Genomic DNA, 27,014 nt, shown 5'->3' with positions numbered 1-27,014 from the left:
AAGAGCCTTAAAAACAAAAATCAACCGTTTAAAATCAATTCTAAAATGTACTGGAAGCCAGTGGAGAGAAGCCAGAACCGGGGTTATATGCTCAAATTTTCTGGTACTTGTTAGAAGACAATAAGCAGCATTTTGAACCATCTGAAGACTACAGAGGGATGACTGGTTAACACCATAGTGACTACACAATGCATTGCAACAGTCAAGGCGGGAGGTGATAAAAGCATGGATTGCAATCTCAAAATCATAAAAAAAAGGCTTGACTTTACTTAGCAGCCTCAGGTGGAAGAAGCTAGATTTCACAACTGACTTGATTTGCTAAATCTTAACTCACCATCAAACATGACCCCTAGGTTTTTTGCAGTCAACTTCAGATGATGAGCTAATTATATGCTCAAATTTTCTGGTACTTGTTAGAAGACAATAAGCAGCATTTTGAACCATCTGAAGACTACAGAGGGATGACTGGTTAACACCATAGTGACTACACAATGCATTGCAACAGTCAAGGCGGGAGGTGATAAAAGCATGGATTGCAATCTCAAAATCATAAAAAAAAAGGCTTGACTTTACTTAGCAGCCTCAGGTGGAAGAAGCTAGATTTCACAACTGACTTGATTTGCTAAATCTTAACTCACCATCAAACATGACCCCTAGGTTTTTTGCAGTCAACTTCAGATGATGAGCTAAGGGGCCCAGGCCCTGGTCAAAAGAAGTTAAGTTTGTCAAGTCTCCAAAAAGCACACACACAGTTTTATTTTCATTAAGATTTAAAAAGTTAACTGCCAACCATGATTTCAAGTCTATCAAACAGTCAAACAATGGCTGTAATGACATTCCTCTCGTTGCCTTTAACGGTAAGTAAATCTGAATGTCATCTGCATAACAGTGAAAAGAAAGGCCATATTTCCTTAAGACAGATCCTAATGGAGGCATGTACAAAGAGAACAAAATGGGACCAAGCACAGATCCTTGGGGGACACCACAGGAAAGGATAGCTGAGGATGATGAACAGGTACCAATATTAACAATAAAACGTCTATTTGTGAGATAAGATCTGAACCAGTTAAGAACAGTACCTTGAATTCCTACACACTGCTACAAGCGAGATAAGAGGATTCCATGATCCACTGTATCGAAGGCAGCAGTGAGATCTAAAAGCACCAATAAAACCGAATCCTCGGCGTCCCTAGCCAACAGGATATCGTTAAAGATTTTTAATAATGCAGAATTAGTACTATGTTTTGATTTGAAACCATATTGAAGTTGCTCCTCAATGCCAAGAAAATGGCTTGTTTGGTCAGGTACATATATGGCTAAATATGTGCAAAAAGGATGTTTTTCCTGATTTGAAAATAAAAAATTAAGTTGTTTTTTTCATTATCCAATTTCCTATTCCATAATAACAGAGAGTATGCACATTACATAGTCACTGTGTTAGTGAGGGAAAGGAATACAAACATCCACATTTGTCTCATAACTGCAGAGTTTACTATAGTGTGGCAGAAGCTGGAGATCATGGCAGAATGCACAAGTTGAATGTTAGCTTTTACTGTTGTGATGGAAGTTACTATTATGCCATCTAAGTGGGTCGTAGGAGGAGAGAGGCTCCAGTCAGGGCAGTGCTTACTACCCATAATGATGTACCTGGGTGGAATAACAAACTGCTACCACAACACCATATACTAAAACATGAGGCATACTGTCAGTTTGTGCTGAATGGACATAGGTATTTGGCACACAAAAAAAAACGACGACCACTTATGTCAAAGTGAATCAATGGCTTATGTGGTAAGTGAACAAAATAACACTTTTATATGTGAATCAGAAACACAGCAAATAGGGTGTTTGAACCAAATATAAAAATATTATATTGACCTTGACAGATAATTCATTGGCCATCACTATAAAAAATCATTAGTGAATATAATGGAATAACATAAAATCACATTTGATATTTGATAAACTGTCTTATACCAAGGATCTTTGGGACAATATTACGGGTGTAAGTACAGTATTTACTTGTTTCTTGGTTCAGTTTAATTAAGGATACTATAGTTATCGGACTACAGAATGGTGTGACTCAGCAAATTTATGACAGTGCTGCCTAATAACCACTGCAGGGCTCTGTTATAGGTCAAAACATGATTACTGGACTTCTGTGGGAATGGTTACCCAACTTCCAGCACATTTAACTGTATATTGATAAATAGGAGTTGTCTGGTTTGTTGTGTTCCCAATTGAAATGTATGTGCAGCAGAGCACACACAGAGATCCACATACACATTTGTTTTCATTCCTTCTAGGGACTTTACATTCATTTTCTGGAGACTTAATTAAACAGAATCACTGCTTGCCTACCTCCAGCCCTTACCTTAACCTTAAACAAAATTGTCACCCTACAATTCAGTGACATACATGGTGAGGATTAGTATCTGGTCTCTAAAATGTGAGTGTGTAAACTGGTTTTGGTGGTGTCCCTAATGCGAGTAATACCAGGTGTGCACACACACATACACTCACAAACATGCATGTCTCAATAAAACACAAAAGAGTACATTAATTAAAATGCTAATTTGTACAACATACAAAGTTCATAGGCCATATCATGCTAATCTAACATTATAGAGTTCATGCATGATCATCATAAGATTTGATTCTAACCTCAGGATGTCAGTGTCCAGGGCAGGAGTATCTGTGTGGATGGAGGCCAGGCAGTTGTTCTCCTCAGCCCGTGGGGCCTTTATCGAACCGTTGCCCATAGCCAGGTATTGATGGACCACCATAGAAATGGCCCTCAGGTCAAACTCATCATGATGGCTGTATGAAAGGAAACTCAGCAACCAGACAAGGTCCTCTTTCTTCTGTAATGCTTTGTTTAAATGCTAAAATGTTCTACAGAAATGAAGATGGCAAGGATTCATTATCTAGGTGAGATTATTGACTGGCTGACTGATGACACATGTCTGTCAATTAATTATGATTCTTATTATAATATGAAATAAAAACATGTGAAATACTGTAAATTCATTGCCTTGTACATATATTTAACTGCATTGTTTACTCTGTGCTCACGGGTGAACAAAATGTCACACATTCTTGCTTATCTTTTATCCAAATGTTTGAAACCTCCAACATGACATACACCTGTCACCACTACTACCACCACCTCCATCAGTTCTTGCACACATATAAAATAAATTGTTTTGTACCATGCAACTGTCAGATTTTCTCAAACTCTCTTTAGTTTATCTATCAAAAAAGAGAAACATATCTATGATTTACTTACAGAGTGGCTGAGGAATGTGTTTAAAACGATCCTGATGCACTGAAACACTGACTGTATGATCACTGTCTCATACTACCTACAGAATTCAACTGCATCCTTTTGGGTTGCCGTCCATAAGCACAAAACCATCCATCTGGGCTGGGAGGGCTCTTTTACCAGCTCTAGTTGTGTCACCTACAAGTGAAGAAATGGAAGTATCTGGCAACCCCTAGTGGCCTTGAGGTTTGTGACAGGTTGAGAGGGACAGAGTGAAAGAGAGAGAAAAGCTCCATAATAATTACAATTATAGTATAACTGGATAAATTCTTTCCCACACAAACTGATTTTGTGGATCACAGAGAGTTACAGCCATAACTGTAGCTCTGATACTTGGTTACTTCCAGCTGGAGCTCCATGTCTAAGTTAGTCAGGTGCATATACTTAAGGCACAATGCACAAGTGAGTGTGAGCTAATGTGTGACAGTAAAGTGAAATAAATTAATAATTTTAGATAATCTGTGGAAACGTTCATTTATCCAGGTCATGGTATATCTGAAATGATAAAGATGACAACTGGACTTGCTTGAGGTCCATGAAGATGTTTCACATTTCATAAGAGAAGCTTCCTCAGGTCTGACTGTCCCAGGTATTTTACTTCAGTGGAGTTGTTAAAAACACCTCAAGACCAGTGAAGTCACATGTGGGTCCTTGACTTATCCAGTCATCATGTGGGTCATTAGGGTCAGGTGAGTCAAGGTGTGGACGAGTGTTAAATGGCCTTGCAATTCAAGATTAATAGAGATTACAGTACATAAAACATTGTAACATAATAGTGTGTAGTCTGTAAATTGTGTACTGATCTGTATCCCTAACTGTTGTAAGGCAGGTTTAATAAATTCTCCTGCCCAGAATTGGGTATATGCAATAAGTGCAAATGCAGGTAGCATATATGCAAAGCTACACCTCTGGTTATTAGTACAAGAAGTATGGAAAAAAGGGAAATGACAGGGCAAACAGCAGTGCAAAGTGGAAACAGTTTAAACTAATATATTGAGAAAAAGAATTGGGAAAATTGTGTTAGAAGTAAGAAAATTGATGCTTCACTGCTGTTATAATAGGCAATAACACATTTGAAATCCAACAACAACAAAAGGCATGCATGCAGAGGAACAAAATAAAAAATCAACTGTAAATAATTTATTTGGAAATGGCTTTCTTTATTCTGAGTCAGTGACAAATTGCTTAAAAATTGTATTCATACTGAGCAGTGAATCTGTTTGGCAATCAGTAACAACAGCTGCCATTGTTTGGAGTATAAAAGTAAAAATATATCTCTTTTGGAAAGCAAAAATAATATCAGTACCTTATAAACATTTAGTTCTAACTAACAGGTATTCTGCATGTGGATTGCAGTTAATACCTCACCTGTGGTTGGAAGTAACACTGAATCTCGGAAAACAAACTCATACATGTCAATTCAAAGTTGTGAGCCCCCCAGAAATGCACAAAAGTCACTCAGCTGTGCAGAAAAAAAAACATCACATGCACTGTAATGTTCCATTAGCATTAGAGGAGAAAGAAAGATGAAAACTAGAACAAATAGTGCTTCATACAGGCTGAAGAATAACATGCAAACTCTGTAGAATGCCCACTTATATAATCTCAGACACTGTTCTACACAACTTCAAATCCAAAGAAATTACCTCATGCTTTCTAGTGTGATCACATTGAACCCGGTTAACTGTTTTGTGTACAGTTTGTTTGTTTTTTCATTTCATTTTTCTACATTCCAAATATAAATGCAAACAGTGTGACTTAAAGAAAAGATTGTGCAACTATAAATATGAATAAAAAGCACAATGTGCGAATATTTTATTTGTGTCAAAGACATTTAGGCCTTTACTAAGAATTATTCTGCCAACATATTTGCTGTGATTATATCACCATTAATATCATGGGCATAGAAAATACTAGGTTCTGATTGTTTTGCAGATGTCTATGCTCAAGGCATGATGTACTTCGACTAAATAAATGTTAACAATGTGAAGGAAATTGATATAATTGTACTTCTTTGATCATAGTGAAAAGAAATCAGCTAACATAACCTTGATGCCAGTTTGAATTAATTCAGTGAAGCAGAACAAGTGTATCAGGCTGATCTCCACCTCATCTCCTGCTTTTTTGTTTTATCTCCATGTGCGTTGTGGCCTAATTTAAATGCTCATCAAATATGCAGTGCACAGGTTTATCACACTATCCACATGTTTCATTGTTATAGCTTTGCATTTGGCACAAAATCAAAATGTATATGTTTATAGATTGTTTAACATCAAATATTGCGTCTGCTTGGATTCAGTGCTGCTAAAAACACATTTTTTGCTGTTGATCAACAACTATATAATTACATAAACCTTGTATTTTGTAACCCAAATAAAGATTGTGACAAACCAAGTAAATAAAGCAAATGAACACTTGCTTTCTGAAAAAAATAGTTAGATCCACTTATGTGCAATACAGAAATATGAAAGTTGCATAGAGACCTTCAGATGTAAAATGTTAAAGATGCCGACCCTTATTTTGTTGCAGCACCCAACAATGATCCAGACATTTCTCTCCATCGTCTCTCGATGAACACAATCACAGTAGTGAGCTGAATGGATACCGTGGGGAAAGTGGTTGAATTCTCTAAGAAATTAATGGTTTGTATCTTTAAAATAAATTATTTGATGAAAACCCCATTGTCTCACAGGGAGGTTGTTTGTCTGAAACAACAAAAATCAAATGTTACCAACTGTAAATTTCCCCCTTTGTGCACAGCCGAGATTGTTCAGAGCACTGCATCCTAAGGACATACAAGTTTACAGACAATATACATGCAGATAGACAATCCAACAGAAAAACAAGCAAGTGGGCAAAACTGTGATCATGTGGCTTAGATAAAGTTGATTTCAATTACAATAATAAATCACAGTTTATATTGTGATTTTCAGGTTACTTACATTCACACATACAACCTGTGTCTTGAATTTAAAAATTAATAGCAGGTACATCACCTACTAAATATTGTTTTGTAGGTACACTTGCACCTGTTCAAACTGAAAAACATCTCTTCATTTCTTTCTGCTTCAGTATACTCAATTCACTGGAAAAAACAACAAATGAATGAAAATGAAACACTATTTTGACCCAGGTCTTTTTAAAAGGCAGCTTTCAATATGACATAAGGAATGCTTCTGTACATTTGATTTGAAAAAGCAAGGTTTTGTGTTCAACACACTTACAAAGGGCAGTTTTGGGCTATTTGCATGTACAGTAACAGTTCTTAAAATATTCCAAATGTAATATTTGTTAATATTTTGAGTCAAAAATTGAATGAAAATTATATTTGCATGCAAGTGATCTTTTTCTTGTAGAGTGCATATACAGCGCACACATGTAAAAACAGTATAGCCTCACAATAACAACAGGCCAAAAAAGTTTAGGAAAAAAATTAAATGTGTCAAGAAATAACTGTCATTCTTCTGTACAAAATCAGCATGTGAATACTGCCCTTTGAGAATTTCAGTGTTCGTCCTTTATATAAAATCATGTCATCTATGCAACCTATTTACAAAGACTGAGTACTTTATACATACAACCCCTTGTATTGTACAATACTTACATCATGGTGTCCTTTAACCCCTCAATACAAAAAAAGTCTAGCATACCTCAAATGACCAGACATGATTACTCAAATAAAATGTCATAGCTGCAGGTAAAAGGGTTTTTGAAAAAGCAGTATGAAGAAGGAATCATCAAGAGGGTCTCCCTTTGTTTTTTGGTTTTTCATGGAAACATGTGCCATCTATCTGCTCTGTGAGCTGCTCTGAATTCTTCATCACAGTTACGGTATTGATGTCACATAAAATATGTACTACAGTGTCCACAACTCACTTTCATTATGTGTTATATAAATCAGAGTGTATGCAGTCAAAGAAACACATCAGTACGGTACAGTGTCTCCCTGTGGCTGCGGTAGGTGTCCTAACCAGAGAGCCTAACTGACTGACTGACTAAAGGATGGCGCAAGGTCGCTACTTTCCAGTCCTGTTGAACTTAATGTGCTCATTGCTGCCAATGAAGTCTCCAACATTACTGGCCTTGTGTCCAGCGTCCTGGAACAACACTGAAAATGCCAAGTCCATGTTTGGGTAAAAACAATCAAAGATATCTTCAAATGTCTTCGAGTTTCCTCTCTGCGGCTTCATGGCAACAGTTGCCCTACTTCTTAGCCAGCTGGAAAGGATGTTGACCCTTTAAACACATGTGTGAATACAGTTTCATTACTTCAAACCACAATCAAAAGAAATGGGACATTAAAATTTGTAATGTATAAAAGGGTTTTTTTTTAATCACGTGTCTGATGTCCACTGCATTTTCCAGACTTACTGGAGCTCCTCTACCTACCTTGTGTACCTCTTCCAGATTTCCCTAGACATTCATCTAGCTCTTATTTTAAGCCAAAACGTCTTTCGATCCTGCATCCTTTTTGGACAATGCCTAGAACCAACTGCACCTTATGGTATATTTTGATGTTTTTACGGAAGATGTTTGTGTACTGAGCTGGCACTGGGTGATATTAGGAAGCTCTTAACACTTAGTGAACATATGTGCAGTGTTAACACCTTGTGCTGCCTGCCCATTTTTTTGTTTGTTCCATTTCTGTTTTTGTCTTTTTCCACATCTCTTTGTAATATCCTGGCTGCTAATAGTCACCAAAAGGGCAACTAGAAGACGGCAGTAAAGAAGAAACACTGCATTGCACACTATAATCACATCATGCCAGTCTTAAAGCATTTCCATTAGCAGCCCGTTTATATTCAAGGCGCATTTTAAAGTTACTACCAGGTTACGCGCAGTGTCTTGCAATGGCCTCCCTGTAAGGTGCACTACCAGGGTGTTAGGCACAAGAACGTCAGCTCACTCAGAGCAACAGCTTTGGGTTGTTGGATCCCCAGTTCTAGTTCAGAATATCATGAATGTCATTTTTTTTTTATTATACTTCCATGGAGCTACCTCTCTGCTGGACTCTGGATTGCACTGGACATCAGCTGTGCATAAAAGTGTATTGATTACATTTTAAAGATGCTTAAGTCTTTGTGTTACTGTCCTCCAAACACAAATACTGTCTTCAATGTGATTTAAAACATTCAGCCAAAAGGGGTTTATTCAGTCCATGCTGTGAGGCACACACAAATTGAACTTGATATCAAAAAAGACATCTATAATTAATAAATGTCCCCTTGAACACAATCAGAATTTTAAATATTTCAAAACAAATCTGGAAGTAAGCATTTATGATAACTATGACCAGGTCCACCGGTGACTAAGACACAAGTTAATGTGAGGTACTGTGCAGCAACATAATGAATATTTTATTTCTGGATCCAACAACAATTTATCATGGCAATATCAAATTCAGGTAAGCAAAACACAAACAAAGCTTTGTCAAAGAGCAGCAGCATATAATGGAACAATCTCCACTCCAATCAGTCCATCCATTTCCTCAACACTGAGTCACTTGGTAAAGTTAATGAGGTTAGCTTAATGAGCACAGCTACAAATACTTGAGGATAAAATGTTCTACAGTTCTTTGTTTAGAAAACATCTATTAGCCTATTGTTCAAGAAGGTTACAGCTTTCTTCATAGATGGATGATACAATGTAATGATTCCAGCAGCATGCCTTCAAGGTGAACAGCAATATTTCCACCCAGGAAGTTGGACTGTTTACTGTGCCTCAGATTAGAAGACAGATGATCAGTTAATACAGAGCCTGACATAAAGCAGGAAGTGGCTGCCCGTTCAATGTGACAGAACTATTTACAAAGAATTGAAACCAGAAGGAATATACGAGAAGCTAACGCTGCTGTTTTAAGGGTGTTTCATGCTAGAACTTGTAAAGCTTCAAATGGTTAAGAGATCTTGGTTGACCCCCTCCTCCATGATACAAGTGTTGGGTTTAGACATGTTAACAGCATCAGTGATTTTCTGGAATACTTGATTTCTCATGAACAGTATAATACCAGACGTCAGAGACAGAATTTAAAGCTGTCCCCTAATAACTGATTGACACGCTAGTGGAAACGATGCCTGTTTAATTAGCACTACCATTAAAACCCATGCCACTCAAGCCTTAATTTGTTTTATTTTATATACTTCTTTAGAACATACACAGTATATCTATTCACTAAGCATTAGCATACAGTTCAGGTTTTGTTATTTTTGTTTTCAAACTGAGGCCTTGAATTGATTTTAGTGACAAAGAAACCACCCTAAATAATTAGGGGGCTGTGGTGGCCAAATTATCAGTCTGGCTCTAGTAGCAATCCACGTCTATTGGATCCCTTGGACTTGCTATAGCACATACTGCAATGCTAATCATTTATTGCTGCCAATATACAGTGCAATTAATCATTTTAAGTGAAGTGTGTGTATATGTTAGTTGATGTATAGTTGAATAGTTCTACGTCTGAACCACTGAATAACCTTTGTAAACAATGTACAGTTATTATTAAATTATATGCAAAATGTTACTATTATGATTTTATTATAACCAGGTGAATATTATCAGTACTCTATCTGAAGTAATTACTCTATCGGTTTTTGTCTATCTATACCAAACCTCATGTCAATCTGCCCATTATTTATTAAAATGTCTTGTTCTGGACCAAAGTGCTTGGATGGACTAATGGGCCAGCGCTACTTGTTACTCTGGTGCCAGCCCTAAATCTTATCTTTTAGACCTGCATTTTCATCAGTACGATATGAGCACATGACTAAAAACTCCAGGTGCAGCCTTCAAACACCTTTCTGTCACTCTGTGAACATTTAGTAAAATTGAAGTTAGTGTATATGCAGTGCTTGTATGTTTTTAACATTTCACAAAGAGGAGAGTTTAAGTACGACCTTCTAAATGCCAACACATAATCCAGCCCCACAACTCAGTGCAGCATGGTCTATTAAAACAACATAACACAACATTAAAGCAATAAGTTAATAAGCTCATCCACTTCACATTATGCACAAATATCATGCATATGTAGCCATATTATATTTTTAACTTATCCAATAAATTTAAAATAATGCATAGATATAAAATCCAATACATAAACACTATAATACGTATTAAAAATAAACAAATCTATGCAAAATGTCTGCCACATCTTTTTTAGAATTTTATTTTTTTTTGTCAACATATAACAGATTAGGAAAAAGTAAAAAAATAAATATCCTATGTACAATCAGTCAAGACGTTCCAAAGTTATCGTCACTGCAAAGAAAAAGCAAAATGCAAGACACCAAATGTTAGTTCAAACAATGTTCATGGTGAAGTTTGCATACACTATGTGAGCTGTTACAGCAATGAGCAACAAAACAAGACAGCACCAAACTCTCCAACTTACTTTATTCCAACATCCTGGTACAGGTAAGCCATCGTCCCCCTGGTTAAAACAAACAAACAAACAAGAAGTGAAGTGAAACATAATGCACAGTGCAGACTTTAACAGTATTTTAATGTATGTGTGAAGCAACAAAGCAAAACAATTATACAGTTATATAAATTTTACAGTTTAAAAAACATTTGAATGTACTTTTTAAAACAGCAAAGTGAAAAGAATTAATTATTTTGGCCATTTAGGATAGTGGACATAAACGTCAGGTTCTATTTCTGCATGTGTGCATTCAGGTCTGTGCCTGAATCAGAATTTTCCAAGTCCAAACACATTTTCCCAGCTACTGTATGTGCCAGCAGTCCCATCTTTCAGTTATCTAGACAGAATTTTAGATTTTAGATATACTCATTATCACTAATGATAAACAGCATCAGTTCATCTTATCTAGAATCAGGGTTGTAGCTATGACTATAGACATGGACAGTGGACAAAGTCATGATGTTCTTGATTATACTTTCTTTTTCAGTGTTGACTGCAAAATGTGATGGTGCAACAGGTTAAACAGCTCAATCATCTTCTAAACAATAGATATTTTGGGGCAGCGGCATATGGTTAACTGAAACTAATCAGATCAATTATGTTGTTATCTGTTTTTTACATTATCCTTGAACTTTTTTTCATGGACAAAAAATGTAATACAACCCCAAATCAGAAAATGTTGGGACAGTGTGTACATCATCTGTGTCCTGTATGACATTGAAAACAACACAGCAGCACATTATTTGATGTGAAACCATCAGTTTTATTCTTTGTTCAAAATAAACACTCACTTCAATCCTGATGCCTGCAACACATTCCAGACAAAGTTGGGACAGTAAAGCGTTTACCACGGTGTGATGCTGCCGTTCCTTTTCACAACACTTAAAAGCCGTTTAGGGACTGAGGACACCAAGTGATTCAATGTGTCAGGTGTCATTTTGTCCCATTCTTCCTGCAAACAGGTCTTAAGGTCCACAACAGTCCTGGGTCTTCATTGACATGATCTACGTTTCAACATGTACCAAACATTCTCTACTGGGGACAGGTGGGGACTGCAGACAGGCCAGTCCAGCACTCACAGCCTTTTCCTCCACAACCAGGCCTTGGTAATGTGGCAGGATGAGGTTCAGCATTGTCTTGTTGAAGTATGCATGGGTGTCCGTGGAAAAGATGTTGTCTTGAAGGCAGCATATGTTGCTCCAACATCTCTCTGTATCGTTCATCATTAATGGAGCCATCACAGAAGTGTAAGTGACCTTTGCCAAGGGCACTGACACAACCTCAGACCATGATAAACCCTGGCTTTTGGACTTGTTGCTGGGAACAGTCTGGATGGTCCTTTTTGTCTTTGGTCCAGAGCACATGGTGTCCATTCCTTCCAAAAAAGACCTGAAATACTGATTCATTTGACCACAGTACACATTTCCACTGTGTAATGGTCCATGCAAGAGCAGTCGACTTCTAGACATTGTTGACATAGGGCTTCCTTTTGGCACAGTACAGTTTAAGCAGCATTTATAGATGTAACTACATATTGTAGTGCCTGACACGGGTGTGCCAAAATCATCCTGAGCCCATGTGGTTATATCGCTTATAGAAGAGTGGCGATCCTTGATGCAGTGCCGTCTGAGGGATTGGAGAGCTCAGTCATCCAGCTTAGGCTCGGCCCTCAGCCTTTACGCACTGAAATCCCTCCAGATTCCCTGAATCATTTAATGATGTTCTGCACCGTAGGGGGAAACCACCAATCACTGTTAATTTGTATAAGAGCTTTACAACAATCAACAGATTGACCAAAGTGCTTCACAATCAATAGCATTAATAAACTTAACATAGACGACATACAGACAGACCACAGGAACCCACAGCAATAGAACAGTAATCGGAGTGTCAATAAACTACTGGGAACTGAGTGCTAATTTAAAAAGATACATTTTTAATTCTGATTTAAAGGAGACCACATCTGATATTAAGTGCAGTTCAAGAGGCAAACTGTTCCACAACCTGGGAGCAGCAACTGCAAAGGCTCAGTCTACCACCTATTATATCTAGTCCTCAGGACCTCCAATTTTCATGATTCTGCACAGTCCACTTCCTGTATCATGCTCTTGTTCTGTCCCCAGCTCACCCTGATTCTCGGGAACCTTACCTCATCACTCACATTGGTTTCACCTGCTTCTCAATTACCCACACCTGCTGACAACAGTATATAGCAGCTTCTCACCCTGTGGGAAGCTGCCAGATTGTTCTATGCATTGTCTAGACTCTCAAGCCGTTTCTTCCCTAGTGCTTGCTTATTCTGATATCGAGACCCTGCCTGTACTACCGACCAGAGATTCTGCCTTGCCCTCCCTGTTGCCCTGCTGTAGACCTCGACCGTAGACTGAAGCAAGTACTGCTCTCTCTGCCTGATCCCTCAATACTGGTTACTGTTCCAGTCTGACTCTGTTTCTCCCACACCTGAGCTCCCCAAGAACAACAATAAACTCTGTTCTACTGCCTCAGACTACTGGCTTTTTAATTGGGTTCACACCTACACATTCAAGGAAGCTTCTCACACTGCTCCCTGACACCAATAAGTCCACATAAGCTGATCTGAGAGATCTAGGAAACCTATGGGTGCTTAAAAGTTCGGCAAGGTAGAGAGGAGTGAGTCTATTTAGTCCCTTGAAAACAAACATCAACAGTTTAAAATTGATCCTAAAATGGACAGGGAGCCAGTGAAGAGAACATAGAGCTGGGGTGATATATTCACACTTCAATGTATGCATTAAAAGGCAATCAGCTGCATTTTTGAGCCAGTTGGAGGAAAAAAATTGACTGACTGAGACCTACATACAGCACATTACAATAATCAAGCCTGGAGCTAATAATGTTGTTTTGGAACAACACTGATAAACACTCAATGTCTCCATTCTCCCTCGAGATCACCTCTGGCAGAGCTTCAACCAGATCCCGAGGGAGACTGGAGACATTGAGTCCGAATGGACCATGTTCTCCACCTCTATTTCCGATTTGGCTACTCGGAGCTACGGCCGGAAGGTCTCTGGTGCCTGTCGTGGTGGCAATCCCCAAACCCAGTGGTGGACACCAGAAGTAAGGGATGCTGTCAAGCTGAAGAAGGAGTCCTTTTGAGCTTGGTTGGCTCGTGGGACTCCTGAGGCAGCTGACGGGTACCAAGCGGACGGCAGCTCAGGTGGTTGTGGAGGCAAAAACTTGGGTCTGGGAGAAGTTCGGTGAGGCCATGGAGAGGGACTATCGGTCAGCCTCAAAGAAATTCTGGCAAACCATCCAGCGCCTCAGGAAGGGGAAGCAGTGCCCTGCCAAAACTGTTTACAGTGGAGGTGGGCAGTTGTTGACCTCGACTGGGATCATCGTCAGACGGTGGAAGAAATACTTTGAGGAGCTCCTCAACCCCAGCGTTATGTCTTCCGACGAGGAAGCAGAAGCTGGGGGCTCGGAGGTGGACTCGTCCATCACCCAAGCTGAGGTCACCAAGGTAGTTGAGAAGCTTCTCAGTGGCAAGCCACCGGAGTGGATGAGATCTGCCCTGAGTACTTCAAGTCTCTGGATGTTGTGGGGCTGTCTTAACTGCAATTCAAAGCTCATAAAACAGTCTGAGGAGACCTATCGACAAATATAATTGTCTTTAAACATCACAGCTGGCCCTCCATCCCGACCTGACGTACGGGGAGAGCTGAAAAATAAGCAGCCAAAGAGAGAAGCTACAAAACAGCACTGCCAGCCTTAATCTTCACCAAGAGTCCTCCTCTGCTACCACGCCAACTCTTTGCTTGGTACGGGAGGGAAACCGGGGTGAATGCCAGAGGCATGGTGGTACAGATTGTAAACACGGTGATACGTCTCCTGAGCTCGATTTGGAATTAAAAACATCTATTTTTATATAGATAAGCGAATACTAACGAGAGTTGATCAATTATACACCAGTAGAGCTGATGCATTCAATATAAAGAAAGATGTTAACAGAGTAAAAAACAAAACATCCAGTAGTAATAGATGGCTGGCCACATGCAGCTGTGCCATCTTCTTGCATTTGATGCTGGACCCATGCTGCACATGTCCAAATCCCTTCCTGTCTTTCTTTGAGGAACATTGTTTTTAAACATTTCAATAATTTTCTCATTAATATGTTGTCAAACTGGTGGTCCTCGGCCCATCTTTGCTCCTAAAGGGCACAGCCTTTCCTGGATGCCACTGTTGTACCAAATCATGATGCAGTCTCCTGTTGACATCACCTGTTTCAAATGGGATAATCATTTCATTGTTTTACCTCGTTACTGGCCCTGAAATGTAACCGACCCAACTTTGTTTGGAATGTGTTGCAGTATCAGGTTGAAGTGAGTATTTATTGTGAACAAAGAATAAAGTTGATGAGGTGTCACATCAAATAATGTGCTGCTGTATTGTTTTCAATGTAATAGAGGACACAGATGATTTAGACATCACTATTTTTACATACCGTCCCAACTTTTTCAGATTTGGGGTTGTACATTTCATCATAGTACCTTCTATGTAATTTTTTCTTGTTTTCATTATCACTGAATATATTTTTGTTATACTTGGTGATATTAACACTGGAATGGAAAAAAGGTATAATCATTCAGTATTTTAAATCAATTCACTTGCAGATTTAGGGTCACATACTGTAGGATGAATTTGGCTAATATGGCAATGTGGCACAGAGTTTTATTCACAATTGCAAAGAGAAAGCCTTCTAAGTTTGCCATTGCTCTAAACTGAGACCCTGTCTGGCCTTTGCCCCATAGTTACAGTCATGAATATTGCTGTACTGTTGCAGCTATTTGCAACAACAAACTCAGAGAAGAGAAACTTGATTTTACTGTTTATCAAATTATCCAGGAGAGTACCATGTTTCTAAGGTAAGAAACATAAAATTTATCATAAAAAATGCTGCGGCGGTTTAAAATTATTTCCAGAACCAGAGGATCCCCCAACTTCTCTATACTGTATTTTAAACTAAGAACTTATACCGTAATGTTGAGTGTATTTACAATAAACAAATGGGACCATAACCAAGACAGAGATCGTCTTACATTGTGGCACTGATTTGGCAGTAAATTTGTCAAAAGAGATTTCTGTATGACTCAGCAATGTTGCTTTATGTCACTGTTGTTCCAGTGCTAGCTGACGTTTTACAGTTTCTGGGAAAGACAGATTCAGAGAAGAACAATAGACCAATGGGAAAATCATATCTAACATGATTATTTTTATCAGTGAAGATAAGTGCTACCTTTAAATGGTGTTTAAAGACACAGTAGTGTTTGCAATATTTTCCAACATGATCTAACTTATTTCTAAATATATGCAGAGGTTGCATGCTTAAATTACAAAGATAATGTATATTGATGTGCTAAAATTCTGATTTGTAGTCAAGGCACTTATGTCTCTTAAAAATTACAATTGTATACAACACATTTGCAACAGAAAACAATTTAGTAATGGACAAATGTAATTTTTAGGAGACAGGAATGTACCTAAAATCCATTAGCCTTGCAAAGTCAGACAACCTCTCACAAACTCCATTTTTGATATGAATTTGGAGACATCGTTGGACAAAAAAGTAAACTCTAGAGAGTTTTTAGATAATGACAGGACTGAGCTGTCACTGACCTGAAACTTGCAATTAGTATCACCTTTTGAGGGTGTACCAGTTTAATTCTACAAACTCAGACACAGAACAGTGAGGAAAACAAGAGAAAATGGAGCAATGAGTTGCTTTACTAAACCTTTGAAAGAAAATCAAGATTCGTGGGCTGGTTTTGTTACGCTAAAATTCTACACAGGAAATATAAATCATGAACCACGGTGTAGTAATGCCCTCCAAACTAATACCAGCAGGACTCTGCCTTAATTCATGTCGTTTCTACGGCTTTTCACTACCTGTGGTACACTGGTACCACTGTTTTGAAAATGGTATAAATGGGTGCTCCATGCAGTAGAGGGTGTAAGAAACAAGGGATTAAGAAGAAAAGCTCTAGTATACTTAACTTAATTTCAAAGATGTAAATTAGAAATTATTTCTGGTTATGTAGTTGTGATATATTGTGATTACTCACAAGCATAATGCAGAGGCTGAAGTTAACAGAAAGTTTTAGTAGTTTTAATGGAAATGTTGAGTGAAAAGAGTTCTCAGAGGGAACGCATCATTCATGTCAGTTCTACTTGGGTTCAGATGGAAAAGTTCTGGCTTATTAGCAGATGAGTCAACAACATTAAGTAGATTTAAATGTCCATGCAAACATGCATGTGTTTGTGAATTTACACAATCGCAGTGTCCCTAGTTAGGGGTGTGGTTAGTGATAGCTAGACACATGCTGGGAAAAGTGAAGGGAAAGAAAGAGCACCATACCACAGGACAGGGGGCATCCAGCCCGTCCAGGCCTGGCAAGCCCGGTTCACCTTTCTCCCCTTTAAAGCCTCGGAATCCCTGTTTGTGAAATTAACCAATGAAAAAAGGTGTTTTGTATCCCTTGTGCAGTAGAGGAAAGTTGGACCAGCGCTGCTGGAGAGCACGAGGTTTCCACTTCTGTCCACTGGGTGACTGGACGCAGGTTTCCTAAACATGCATGCAACCTGGGACTGACAGGAATTGGGCTCACTGAGATGAGTTTGAAAGGTTGTAAATCTTTCAGGAATAGAAAATGATGAAAATTTGTTTCAGTGATAACAAAGTAGAGGTCAGTTCACTACAGAAATGAATTTGATGTGGAGTTCTGCGACCAATTCAAAGAATCCTGATAAAGTTTTGGATTAAGTTCATGTTAGGTCGTGTTGGGACTTAAATGCTTTGATACAGTATCTGTTGATGCTGCCTAGTTCCTGTCCATCTCGGTCCTGGAAAAAAAGAGGTCCCTCAGGTAGAGTTGAGGTCCGTGGTCCAGCAAAGTAAATTTACCCCTGATAAATCTTTTTTTTTAATGTTTTTTGCAACATTTTCTTTGCTTTAATAAACTTTTTAGTAGATCAAATTTAAGAGTTAATGAATTCAGCCACATATCCCCTGATATCAGAAAGGCTGCAGTGGACAACTGGACCAAACCCTCCCTGAAGTTGATTAGAAAAACTGAATACCAGAGCCAAATGGAAGCTGAATACAAATCTTTAGAGAAACTGAAGCTCAATGAGATTATGTTTAATTCTAAAATAGAGGTCCTTCCATTTGCCTCTTGGCTACACAGTGGACTACAGACATACCAACGGACAGGGGGCATCTAATCCAGGTGCTCCTTGGTCTCCCTTATCCCCTTTGGCCCCCCTGTTGCCTTTCTTGCCCCTCTCTCCCTGCAAACAACAGCGTATTGGAAAAACTTTAGTCCTCCCCATTAAGCCACATACAGCATGAAGTAAATCTTTATTTTTTGTGAGACTCCTGTCAAGTGTCCTTACATATATGTACTGCTATTTATACATTACAAAAAATAAGTTATTTTAAATAACCACAGTGTTCGGGTTGCCTTTTGCTATTTTCAAAAGATATGATAGTTTAATGTACATTTAGTAGAAAGAGAAGGTAAGTAGAGTGAGTTAGGGGAGATGGATTAAAACCAGTTGTTGAGCAGGTTTCAAGCATTTTGCCAAGGACTATCTATAAGCTACTGTACTGTAAAGTAGCTTTTGGAAGACTTGTTTGAGAGATGTCAGAAGGCTAAGTATGAAGGTTGTTGCATGCACTCTGAGGTTTTCATTTTATCATGGAATATAACCTGCTGAAAGAAACACTAAATATGAAAATGAGCAACAATTCCCAAACCTTGACAAGTACTTTAGTTTTTTTTTTTTTTTTTACCAGCTATGAGCCTAACCTAACCTTAACCAATTAGTTTTTGCACTCAAATCTAGGGTTTAGGCTTTAGCCATTCCTGATCTGATGCCCATAGTGGTATCAGATCAGGAAACAGTCTTGACACATTTTTAGCAATAATTTTTAAGAGTTTTGGAAGGCACTGAGAAATGTGATAATCCTGTTAATGGTAACATCAAATGAATGGCACTGATGTGAGATCACTGTGACCTTGACCCTTGATTGCCAAAACCTAATCAGTACATCCTGAGTCCAAGAGGACATTTGTGCTAAATTTTAAGAAATTCCCTGAAAGCATTCCTGAGATATCACTTTCACCGGAATGGGATGGCTATCACTGGCTCAAAGGCATAAAAAGCTGTGGCAAGTCCGATGAATTGATTTGATGTCACTTGAGTCAGCGGGTATATCCCAAGTCTCTTATACTGTATGATCATTTCTACATTTGTTCTCTTATGTTGGCTGTGAGGACAAGGAGACTGCTGGAAGAGCCATGAGCAAAGATACACAAAAGACATAATTAATGACATGAGACTCCCCTTTACTTCGATCCTTCATCTGAAGCATCCAATAAATGGGCATCTCAGTTCATAAAAACCTCTGCAGGATGGCCTTGTGCACCTCGCTCATGGCTCCTCCAGCAGTCTCCTCAATTCCATTGCTTCAGAACTGATACAAAAGACTTGGAATGCCCTTGGCCCTCAGGTGACCATAATGACTTCCAGGTCAACCGAGGACCAAGGATGCAGGAAGGATCATATAAGAGACCTGGGATGTAACGTCTGACTGAACTGTTGGCAATCAAGTTGCATTGTGGATAATGTAGGCAACAGAATTTCAACAGATTTCACAAGAAAGAAGAATCTATTTTGTTTAATTGTTTAATCTGAGTAGCAATTTTATAAGAATTGGTGGAGTACTATACATTTAGAGTACTTGGTAAGACTTTCCTACAGGTTGAAAATTTGATTTGATTTGATTTATTGAAAATTGAAAATTAAATGAAAATTGTATTAACAGAATACCTGCTCACCAATGTCAAAGGCTGCAAGGGATCAAATAAAAAAAATGACAGCATTATGTAGCCTATAGGGAATAGATTATGACAAGAAGAATAACATGCTTCCTCATGTTCTCCTGGTGCTGTGTTAGCATCACCTGTGCAACTGGGATCTCATAATTTAGAGTTTCTTTGGATTTAAGGCTCCTGTCTCAATTGGTTCTAATGCAATGCTGAGCTGTGAGTGTTACTAACATGTAGCAGCAGCAGAGGGCCTCATTCAGAGACAAGAGAGAGACTGAGGTAGGTTCGTGCAGTTGCTCTACGTGACATGAAGTGTTTTGTTATGCAGTTTTGCCGTTCTGTGACCGAACTGTTGTGCCTTTTGGGAAAATATGACACCCACTGAAGGAGCTTTAGTAGTTTGCAAATCATGATAAGACTACAGACATGACAAATGAGTTACAGTATCTGCACTTATTGTAAAGGTGCAGGCTGTGTGTTGAAAGGTTCAGTCTGATTGCTGTGTGGAATCTCACCTAGCTCCAACAAATTAAACTGTCTTAAAAACGATTAATCTCATTAGAAACATGTACTTCAGTGTGCCTGCATCTAAATATAGCAAACATTTTGACAGTGGTAGGAGAGCAATGCTTGCCAGTTTTGGGTATGGTCAGAGGAACAGGGGTTGAAAGGGTGACATGAAGGTCTGCAAGGGAGAGATAATGTTAAGCAGGAGTGGGAGGAGTAAAACGGAGGTATAAGAGGAGGAAGATCAACCCAGGAGTACATTAGAATGCAGGAGAAGGAGCAGGAGGCCAAGAGTTGTGAGAGGGAGAGAGGGCAACTTGGCAATAAAAAGAGCCACGGGCCACAGAGCAAGGTGGAGGGAAGGTAAAGGGAATAGGAAGACCTGCGGAAACAAAGGAACATAGGACAAAGAGTAAAAACACCAAGACTACCCAAAAGCTTTGTCTTCAACACCTTCAACTGGACAGTTACCTTAGTCTGTTTGTCATATGTGTATTCTTCTTGTTTCTGTTGCGGTAAATAAAAAATATTGTTTCCTTTAATTTAAGGCCAGTTGAATGTGCTGAAAGAGATTATGTAATGTAAAGACTTAAAAAAAGATGGGAGTGGAAATATTAAAACAGTCACAGGTTAATGGGAAGGAAATAGAAACATTCTTTTAGAAGAAGGGTATGTGAAAATTAAAGGTTACAGCGAGTGTCTCTCTGATTCGCTGTAATCTTTAGATGAAAGGCAATTTTATATACTGTAGTATTACTAATTAAAGTTTCAAAGCTTACTATTATTGTCTCAAACTAAGGAAACTGGTGCATACAACCAAACATCACTTGTCAGGGCTGTTTTGATATTAAGTGTCAATTTTAAAATGGTATAATATTTTGGAAAAGATGCTTATTTGCTTTATTTCCAAGAGTAAAAAGCTGGATATCAATCATTTGTGTGTGTTGGGTCATTCCATGGAAACTGTTCAATATTTATGCTGTTCTATTAAGTAACATCACTAAGAGAAAATGACATTATTTAAGGGTTTAAGAAAAAAATCAAATGCTGGTGAGATTGGATTATCTTTCCGAACCTTTCAAAACCTTCCATGTCAAACATATCATTTTCACTCAAAAAACTTGGGGAAAACAATGTTTATTGAAATTGGTGGCGCAGTGGTTAGCACTGTTGCCTCATAGTGAGAAGGTTCTGGGTTCGGGCCCCACCTGGGACCTTTCTGTGTGGAGTTTGCATGTTCTCCCTGTGCTTGCGTCGGTTCTTTCCGGTTACTCCAGCTTCCTCTCGCAGTCCAAAGACATGTGGCTTAGGTTGATTGGTGTCTCTAAATTGTGCGTGGTTGTTTGTCTCTGTGTTAGCCCTGTGATGGATTAGTGACTTGTCCAGGGTGTACCCTGCCTTTGCCCGATTGCCGGCTGGGATTGGCTCCCGTGACCCCGTTCAGGGACTAAGCGGTAGAAAATGAATGGATTTGTATAAAAACATGAATTTTTCACAAGTGTGGTGTTAACTTTGACCACAGAGAGAATTTTGTCCATATTTGGCTGTTCCTGCCCCGTCACTGAACTGGTTCACATAATGTACTGAGGTAGAACAAACCAGCTCTGATATCTTGATAAAACAAATGGGGTGGCTGTGGCTCACCAGGTAGGGCAGTCGTCTCCTGACCAGCAAGTTGGTGGTTCGACTCCTGGTCTCCCTGCATGCCTAAGTGTCCCTAAGCAAGACACTGAACCCCAAATTGTCATTGTGAATGTTGTATCATCTCCTGTAAAGCGCTTTGGCCAGTGCAACACGCTTGCAAACTATGTTTTATTGTAGCACCAGCATATCCTTCATATTATTTAAACAAACATTTTTATGTTCGATTAAAAATATTAAAATTCCAAGGTTCAATCTGTACAGTTTCCATGGAATTAGTTAAGTACAGAGCTGGAGTCAGAATGTGGCTAGCCTAGCTTAGCATTAAGGCTGGAAGTAGGTGAAAACGACTATTCTGGCTCTAGCAAAAGTTTATCCATATGTCCAGTACTTCTGCACAGCATCTCTGGCTATAGTGCAGGTCATTGGATGTGGTCACTGAAAAGAGGTTTTGGTCACAGGCCAGCTGTTGCTCAACAGTGCATAGTTCCAGTAAATAATTGTCCCTAAAACCACACACTGTCATTTGTACAATTGAGTATGGATTATACAAACAAGATACAACATGTTAATTAGTGCATCTTAGTGATGGTGGCAAACGTACATTTGAAATTTGAACAGACCCAGGTTGTGTTAGCAAACAGTGGCCTATTTATACATCAAGTGGAACAACATTAGCATTCATTCAGTGGCGTTTCTGGCCATCTGATGAATCAAAGTCCAGTCTTTCCTCTCACTTTAGCTGTGGTTTGATCTCCACCGACTCCTGAAAAAAATAGCTGGCTCTTTATCTTCGCTTTGTTCACCATCTAGTTTAGTACAAGGTTGCTGGCTGTTGGTTTATCAGAGCTTTTTCAGTGTAGATAGATAGGTCTGGGAAATAATGCCTTGAGGCCACTGACACCAGACAACGGAGCAACAATTTTCAACCTTTACATATACTGAGTCACCCTATTGTTGTAAACATTTTAACTGTAGTTTTGTTTTTTTTGTTTTTGACACACAGACAGACTGATATCCATCTCTCAGTTTCAAGTCTAAAGTGAACCTACATTATGATGTCACATAAAAAATAACAAAACAGGGGAAGTGCTTGAGATGAATGGTTGTCTCCAAGTTGTCACCATGAATCATTTTTACATTTTTTTAAATTAAAATCTTGTTGGCATATTATCAATAATTATTCATGCCTATTGATCCCTATAAGTTTGTTCTGAAGTGCAACACTGACACTCAGATTCAACAATAATCCACTGTAAAAAATAAATCAATAAAAACAAAGTCAAAAAATGACATCTTGATGTGAGTTTTTCAAAATCAAAGCAAATGATCTAACTCATTTGGTTTTCTTTTAATGTGTGATATCAAAGAGATATAATGATATTCAGCTTTTTAATTCACATTTCTTCTTTGAAAGCATCTTTGAAGTCATCACAGCTTTGCCAATTATGGCCCCACAAGGCAGTTGCATCAGTAATAGTAGGGGTTAAATAATCCTGTGCATGTAAATGCCAGCCTGTCCTGAAATATAACTCACAGAGATTGACAAAATGTTTAGTTTAGTTATTGAATATAATGAGTAAATGCATAGAAGTGACCTGCTCTGTGTATATTCCACAAAGAAAATCCAATGTGTGTCCATTAGCCAAAGTCATGTCCCTGCTTGCACTATCATTAAAACAAATAACACAGGAGTAGTATCTTACCCGGTTCCCTTTGAGTCCTTGTGGTCCTACCAAGCCCTGTAAAAACAAATGAATAATTTCAGTGAGTCAGAGAAAAGCTGCTTTGTCCAGGAATAACGCCAAACCTGGCTGAACTTTTGCCACAATGCAAAGAGATGTCAGCAACAACCTGCCCTGGCCTGTCACATACACTATGTACAAGCACACATTCCCAGTAGATCGCAATAATACTACTGTTTACTTCATGATTTTCTAGACAGAGGACATAGTTAAGTCTCTTTTAAATGTTTATCATTAATTCGTTTAATCATTTGGTGCATGTGCTTTTCTCACATGCACCATTTTATTAGTGGTGGCCAAAGTTTTCTAAGTTGACTCAACACTAAGCAGTAGCAAAACAGATCTGGATTCACAAGTTTGTGCATTAATGCATCATTCTGACAGACTTTTCAATCAATCTGCACTTTACTGCATGCAAACCTTTGACAGAAAGAAACAGACAAAATAAACCAATTTTGAAAGGCCTCTTGGAAAATGCCCGCAGAATGTCAGCTGTGTTTTGATTGGTTGTCAAACTTAAAAATGGCAGTTCTTATTTAATATGTGTGTATGGTAATTACATACTCTAAACCAACCAACCAAATACCAGAGGTGTGGGACTTGAGTTACATGACTTGACTCGAGTCAGACTTAAGTCGCAAATCTGAGGACTTGAGACTTGCTTGAGTGACACTGGTAAAAACCTCGACTTGACTTCGATTTACTGTTCCTGACTTGAGACTTCAATTAGATGAGAGAGAGCTGACTCAAAATTTCTTCAAATTAAATACACTGCTCAAAAAAATAAAGGGAACACAAGGGAAAATAAGCCATTCAACTATGTAATGAACAAGGTATTTAATAAGAATATTTCATTCATTCAGATCTAGGATGTCTTATGTTGTGTTCCCTTTATTTTTTTGAGCAGTATATTTGCATGTTTCTAGATACAGTGCAACCTTGGATTGTGAGTATAATTCATTCCGGCAATATGCTCGTAATCCAAAGCACTCATATATCAAAGCGAATTTCCCCATATGAAATAATGGACACTCAGATGATTCGTTCCACACCCACTTATCCATATAAAAATGTTTATAGTAATACAAAATAGAGTATAAAGTAAAAATAAAACGAATTAACCTGCACTTTACCTTTGAAAAGAATCGTGGCTGGCGTGAGGGGCCATTGTTGCAGTACAGATATTGACTATACGAGTGAAGCGTGAGAATGATTGGCTCAGTTGTGACATGCATCACATGACGCTCGGCAGACAAAGTGTATGTACTACTTGTATTGCGAGACCTCACTGGTATATCGAATCAAAATGTTTGCTCATCTTGCAAAACACTTGCAAACCGGGTTACTCGCAATCCAAGGTTCCACTGTATTGAGATGTTATCTTTTGTTTTTGAAGCAAAATTTGGTGATTTCTACTGCAATGCATGCACACCTGGCAACCTGCCAGAACACAGCAGCGATCACTGTTTTTTAGCTGATTTAAATATGGTGACAGGGTTAGATCAGCAGAATTTTGGATGACTTGACTTGTGACTTGCTTAACTAATAGTTGAGGTTTGACTTGCTTGCTAGTGCAGTAACTTGGGACTTGTTAGAGACTTGAAGCTTACGACTTGCTTGTGACTTTGGGGGAGAAAGCTGTTTCCCAAAATGTCAAACAGTTGCTTTAGAAGTTTGTATGAATCACCTCTCATGGATTTGAGGCTTTGTGACTGACAATGCTGTTATGGTACACCAGATCTCTGTTAGTAACACTAAATGTTAATTTATTCAAAGGCATCACTTAAATTTAAGCAGGATAATAATATTTTCAAAGGAGAATTTTACCATGTGATTTTCTTGCTTTAGTTTTTAAATTATACAAGCATAAACAACTCAAATGCTTCCAGTTTCCAATTTTCTTTCATTTGATTTACAGTTAATTTGATGATGCTGGATTTTGGCAGACTTTGGCCACTCTGCAGGCTTCACCTCAGCATCAGTATTGGCATCAGACTTTTATCATGTCTCCAGGGTCTCCAGCCTCTATTAAAACATTCCCCTCATAATAAACATGCCGCTTTCAATGATAAAAGATGCCCCCTGTTGTGATGAATATTAAAAAGTAATTTCAGACTTACAGGGATGCCCTGAGGCCCAGTTGGTCCTGGTAATCCTGCGTCTCCCTTTTCACCCTGTAGTGATGAAAGAAAATACAATATGTATATTCTAAAACTATGAATATACTAAGAATAAAAACAGAAAAAAACACAGAGAGAGAGGCACTCACTCGCTCTCCTTTTGGTCCTGCTGGCCCCGGCAATCCTGCTGGTCCTATTAGACCCTTTAAAACAGAAAAGGGAATATGATTACCAGTCAACAGATACGAGATACTACTAGAGAAAACACCAATATTAAATCAGTAAATCAACAAGCTGTCAGGTGGACATGAAAAAAGAATATGGTCATGGACTATTTAGACCAGTTTGATGACTAATGTGGTGTGACAGAAAGGACTGACATAGGGTTCTGTCCTGACATGTAGCAGTAACACACCGAGCTTGTTGAACTACTGTCAAAACCAATAAAAAAAAAGGGAAAATGAATCAGATGTCAGCAGCTGCATTTCTGTGTCTGAGCAGCACTGAGGCTTGGAGAGAAAGACTTTGCATCTCAGTCATATCTATTATGTATAGCTGTCCATTCTACGTGTATGATATCTAAACATGCAGCATGGGCACCTCTGCATGCTCCTTTCGGCAGCTTTACAGCCTGCTGTTGGTACAGATCAGGAGGCAGGAAACTGTGGAGGCAGAAATGAGGACTGAGGATTTACACTGTTACTATGTCCAAAATCAGACGTGATGGAAGCAGGACTGGGCAATGCTCCAGGTAGCAGCGGGAGATTATGAAGAGATTTAAATAAATCCAGTCTTTTCTACTTTTTCTTCTTTTTTGATTGGTGTACTGACAATGAAACTCATTATTCCTAAAGATGTTTCACATTAAAAGTCTGTTTTCCTATTTACCCTAGGAATGTTTTTATGCCTCTACACTGGCCTTAGCATTATGTTTTCAGGTTGCCTGTCTGCACACCTGGCCCATTCTTATGAATGCAATATGTCATGAACGCCTTGAGGGAATTTCTTCAAATTTGGCACAAGTATCCATTTGGACTCAAGGATAAAGTGATCAGAGTTTGGTGGTCAAAGGTCAAGGTCATTGACTATGTCTGTCCCATTCCTGTGAACTTGACTGGTCGCCAGAGGGATACAACCATAAAGTGGTAATTCTAGTTTTATTTTTACAAGTTAAAAAAAATGTCAAAATAGAGATAACTGTAATGAATCAGTGAGTGAAAATGTAGACATAAAACTGGGGAAATTAAAGGGAGTAAAGGCAGGTCTCTGTCAGAGTCCTATTTAATTCAAGATCCAGAGAATTTACAGTAGGCCTAGTTATTATTATGGTTCATTAATCATAGGGCCAGTACCTTTTTTAAAAACTAATAATTATCTATATAGCCGTCCCTG

General features: G+C 38.6%; 1 protein-coding gene across 12 annotated transcripts in view; it reads right to left on the bottom strand.

Annotated features, from left to right (window-relative positions):
• Nucleotides 1-10,471: 10,471 nt before the first annotated feature.
• The window catches only part of col13a1 (collagen, type XIII, alpha 1), a 124,953-nt gene continuing 108,410 nt past the window's right edge, over nucleotides 10,472-27,014 (bottom strand). For 11 of the 12 annotated variants that reach the window (XM_020607612.1, XM_020607617.1, XM_020607620.1 and 8 more), the window contains 6 exons: nucleotides 25,772-25,825; nucleotides 25,623-25,676; nucleotides 23,464-23,499; nucleotides 17,979-18,065; nucleotides 10,713-10,751; nucleotides 10,472-10,579 (listed from right to left, as the gene is read on the bottom strand). In XM_020607612.1, the coding sequence (XP_020463268.1) occupies nucleotides 10,577-10,579; nucleotides 10,713-10,751; nucleotides 17,979-18,065; nucleotides 23,464-23,499; nucleotides 25,623-25,676; nucleotides 25,772-25,825 (273 nt within the window). In that variant the 3' untranslated portion in view covers nucleotides 10,472-10,576. The remainder of the gene's footprint in view (nucleotides 10,580-10,712; nucleotides 10,752-17,978; nucleotides 18,066-23,463; nucleotides 23,500-25,622; nucleotides 25,677-25,771; nucleotides 25,826-27,014) is intronic. The other variant, XM_020607621.1, reaches the window with a different exon arrangement.

Source organism: Monopterus albus, unplaced genomic scaffold (genome assembly GCF_001952655.1).
Source record: "Monopterus albus unplaced genomic scaffold, M_albus_1.0 scaffold87.1, whole genome shotgun sequence".
Classification (NCBI taxonomy): domain Eukaryota; kingdom Metazoa; phylum Chordata; class Actinopteri; order Synbranchiformes; family Synbranchidae; genus Monopterus; species Monopterus albus.
The sequence above is the reverse complement of the archived record's forward strand: the minus strand, read 5'-3'. Positions and strand labels throughout refer to the sequence as shown.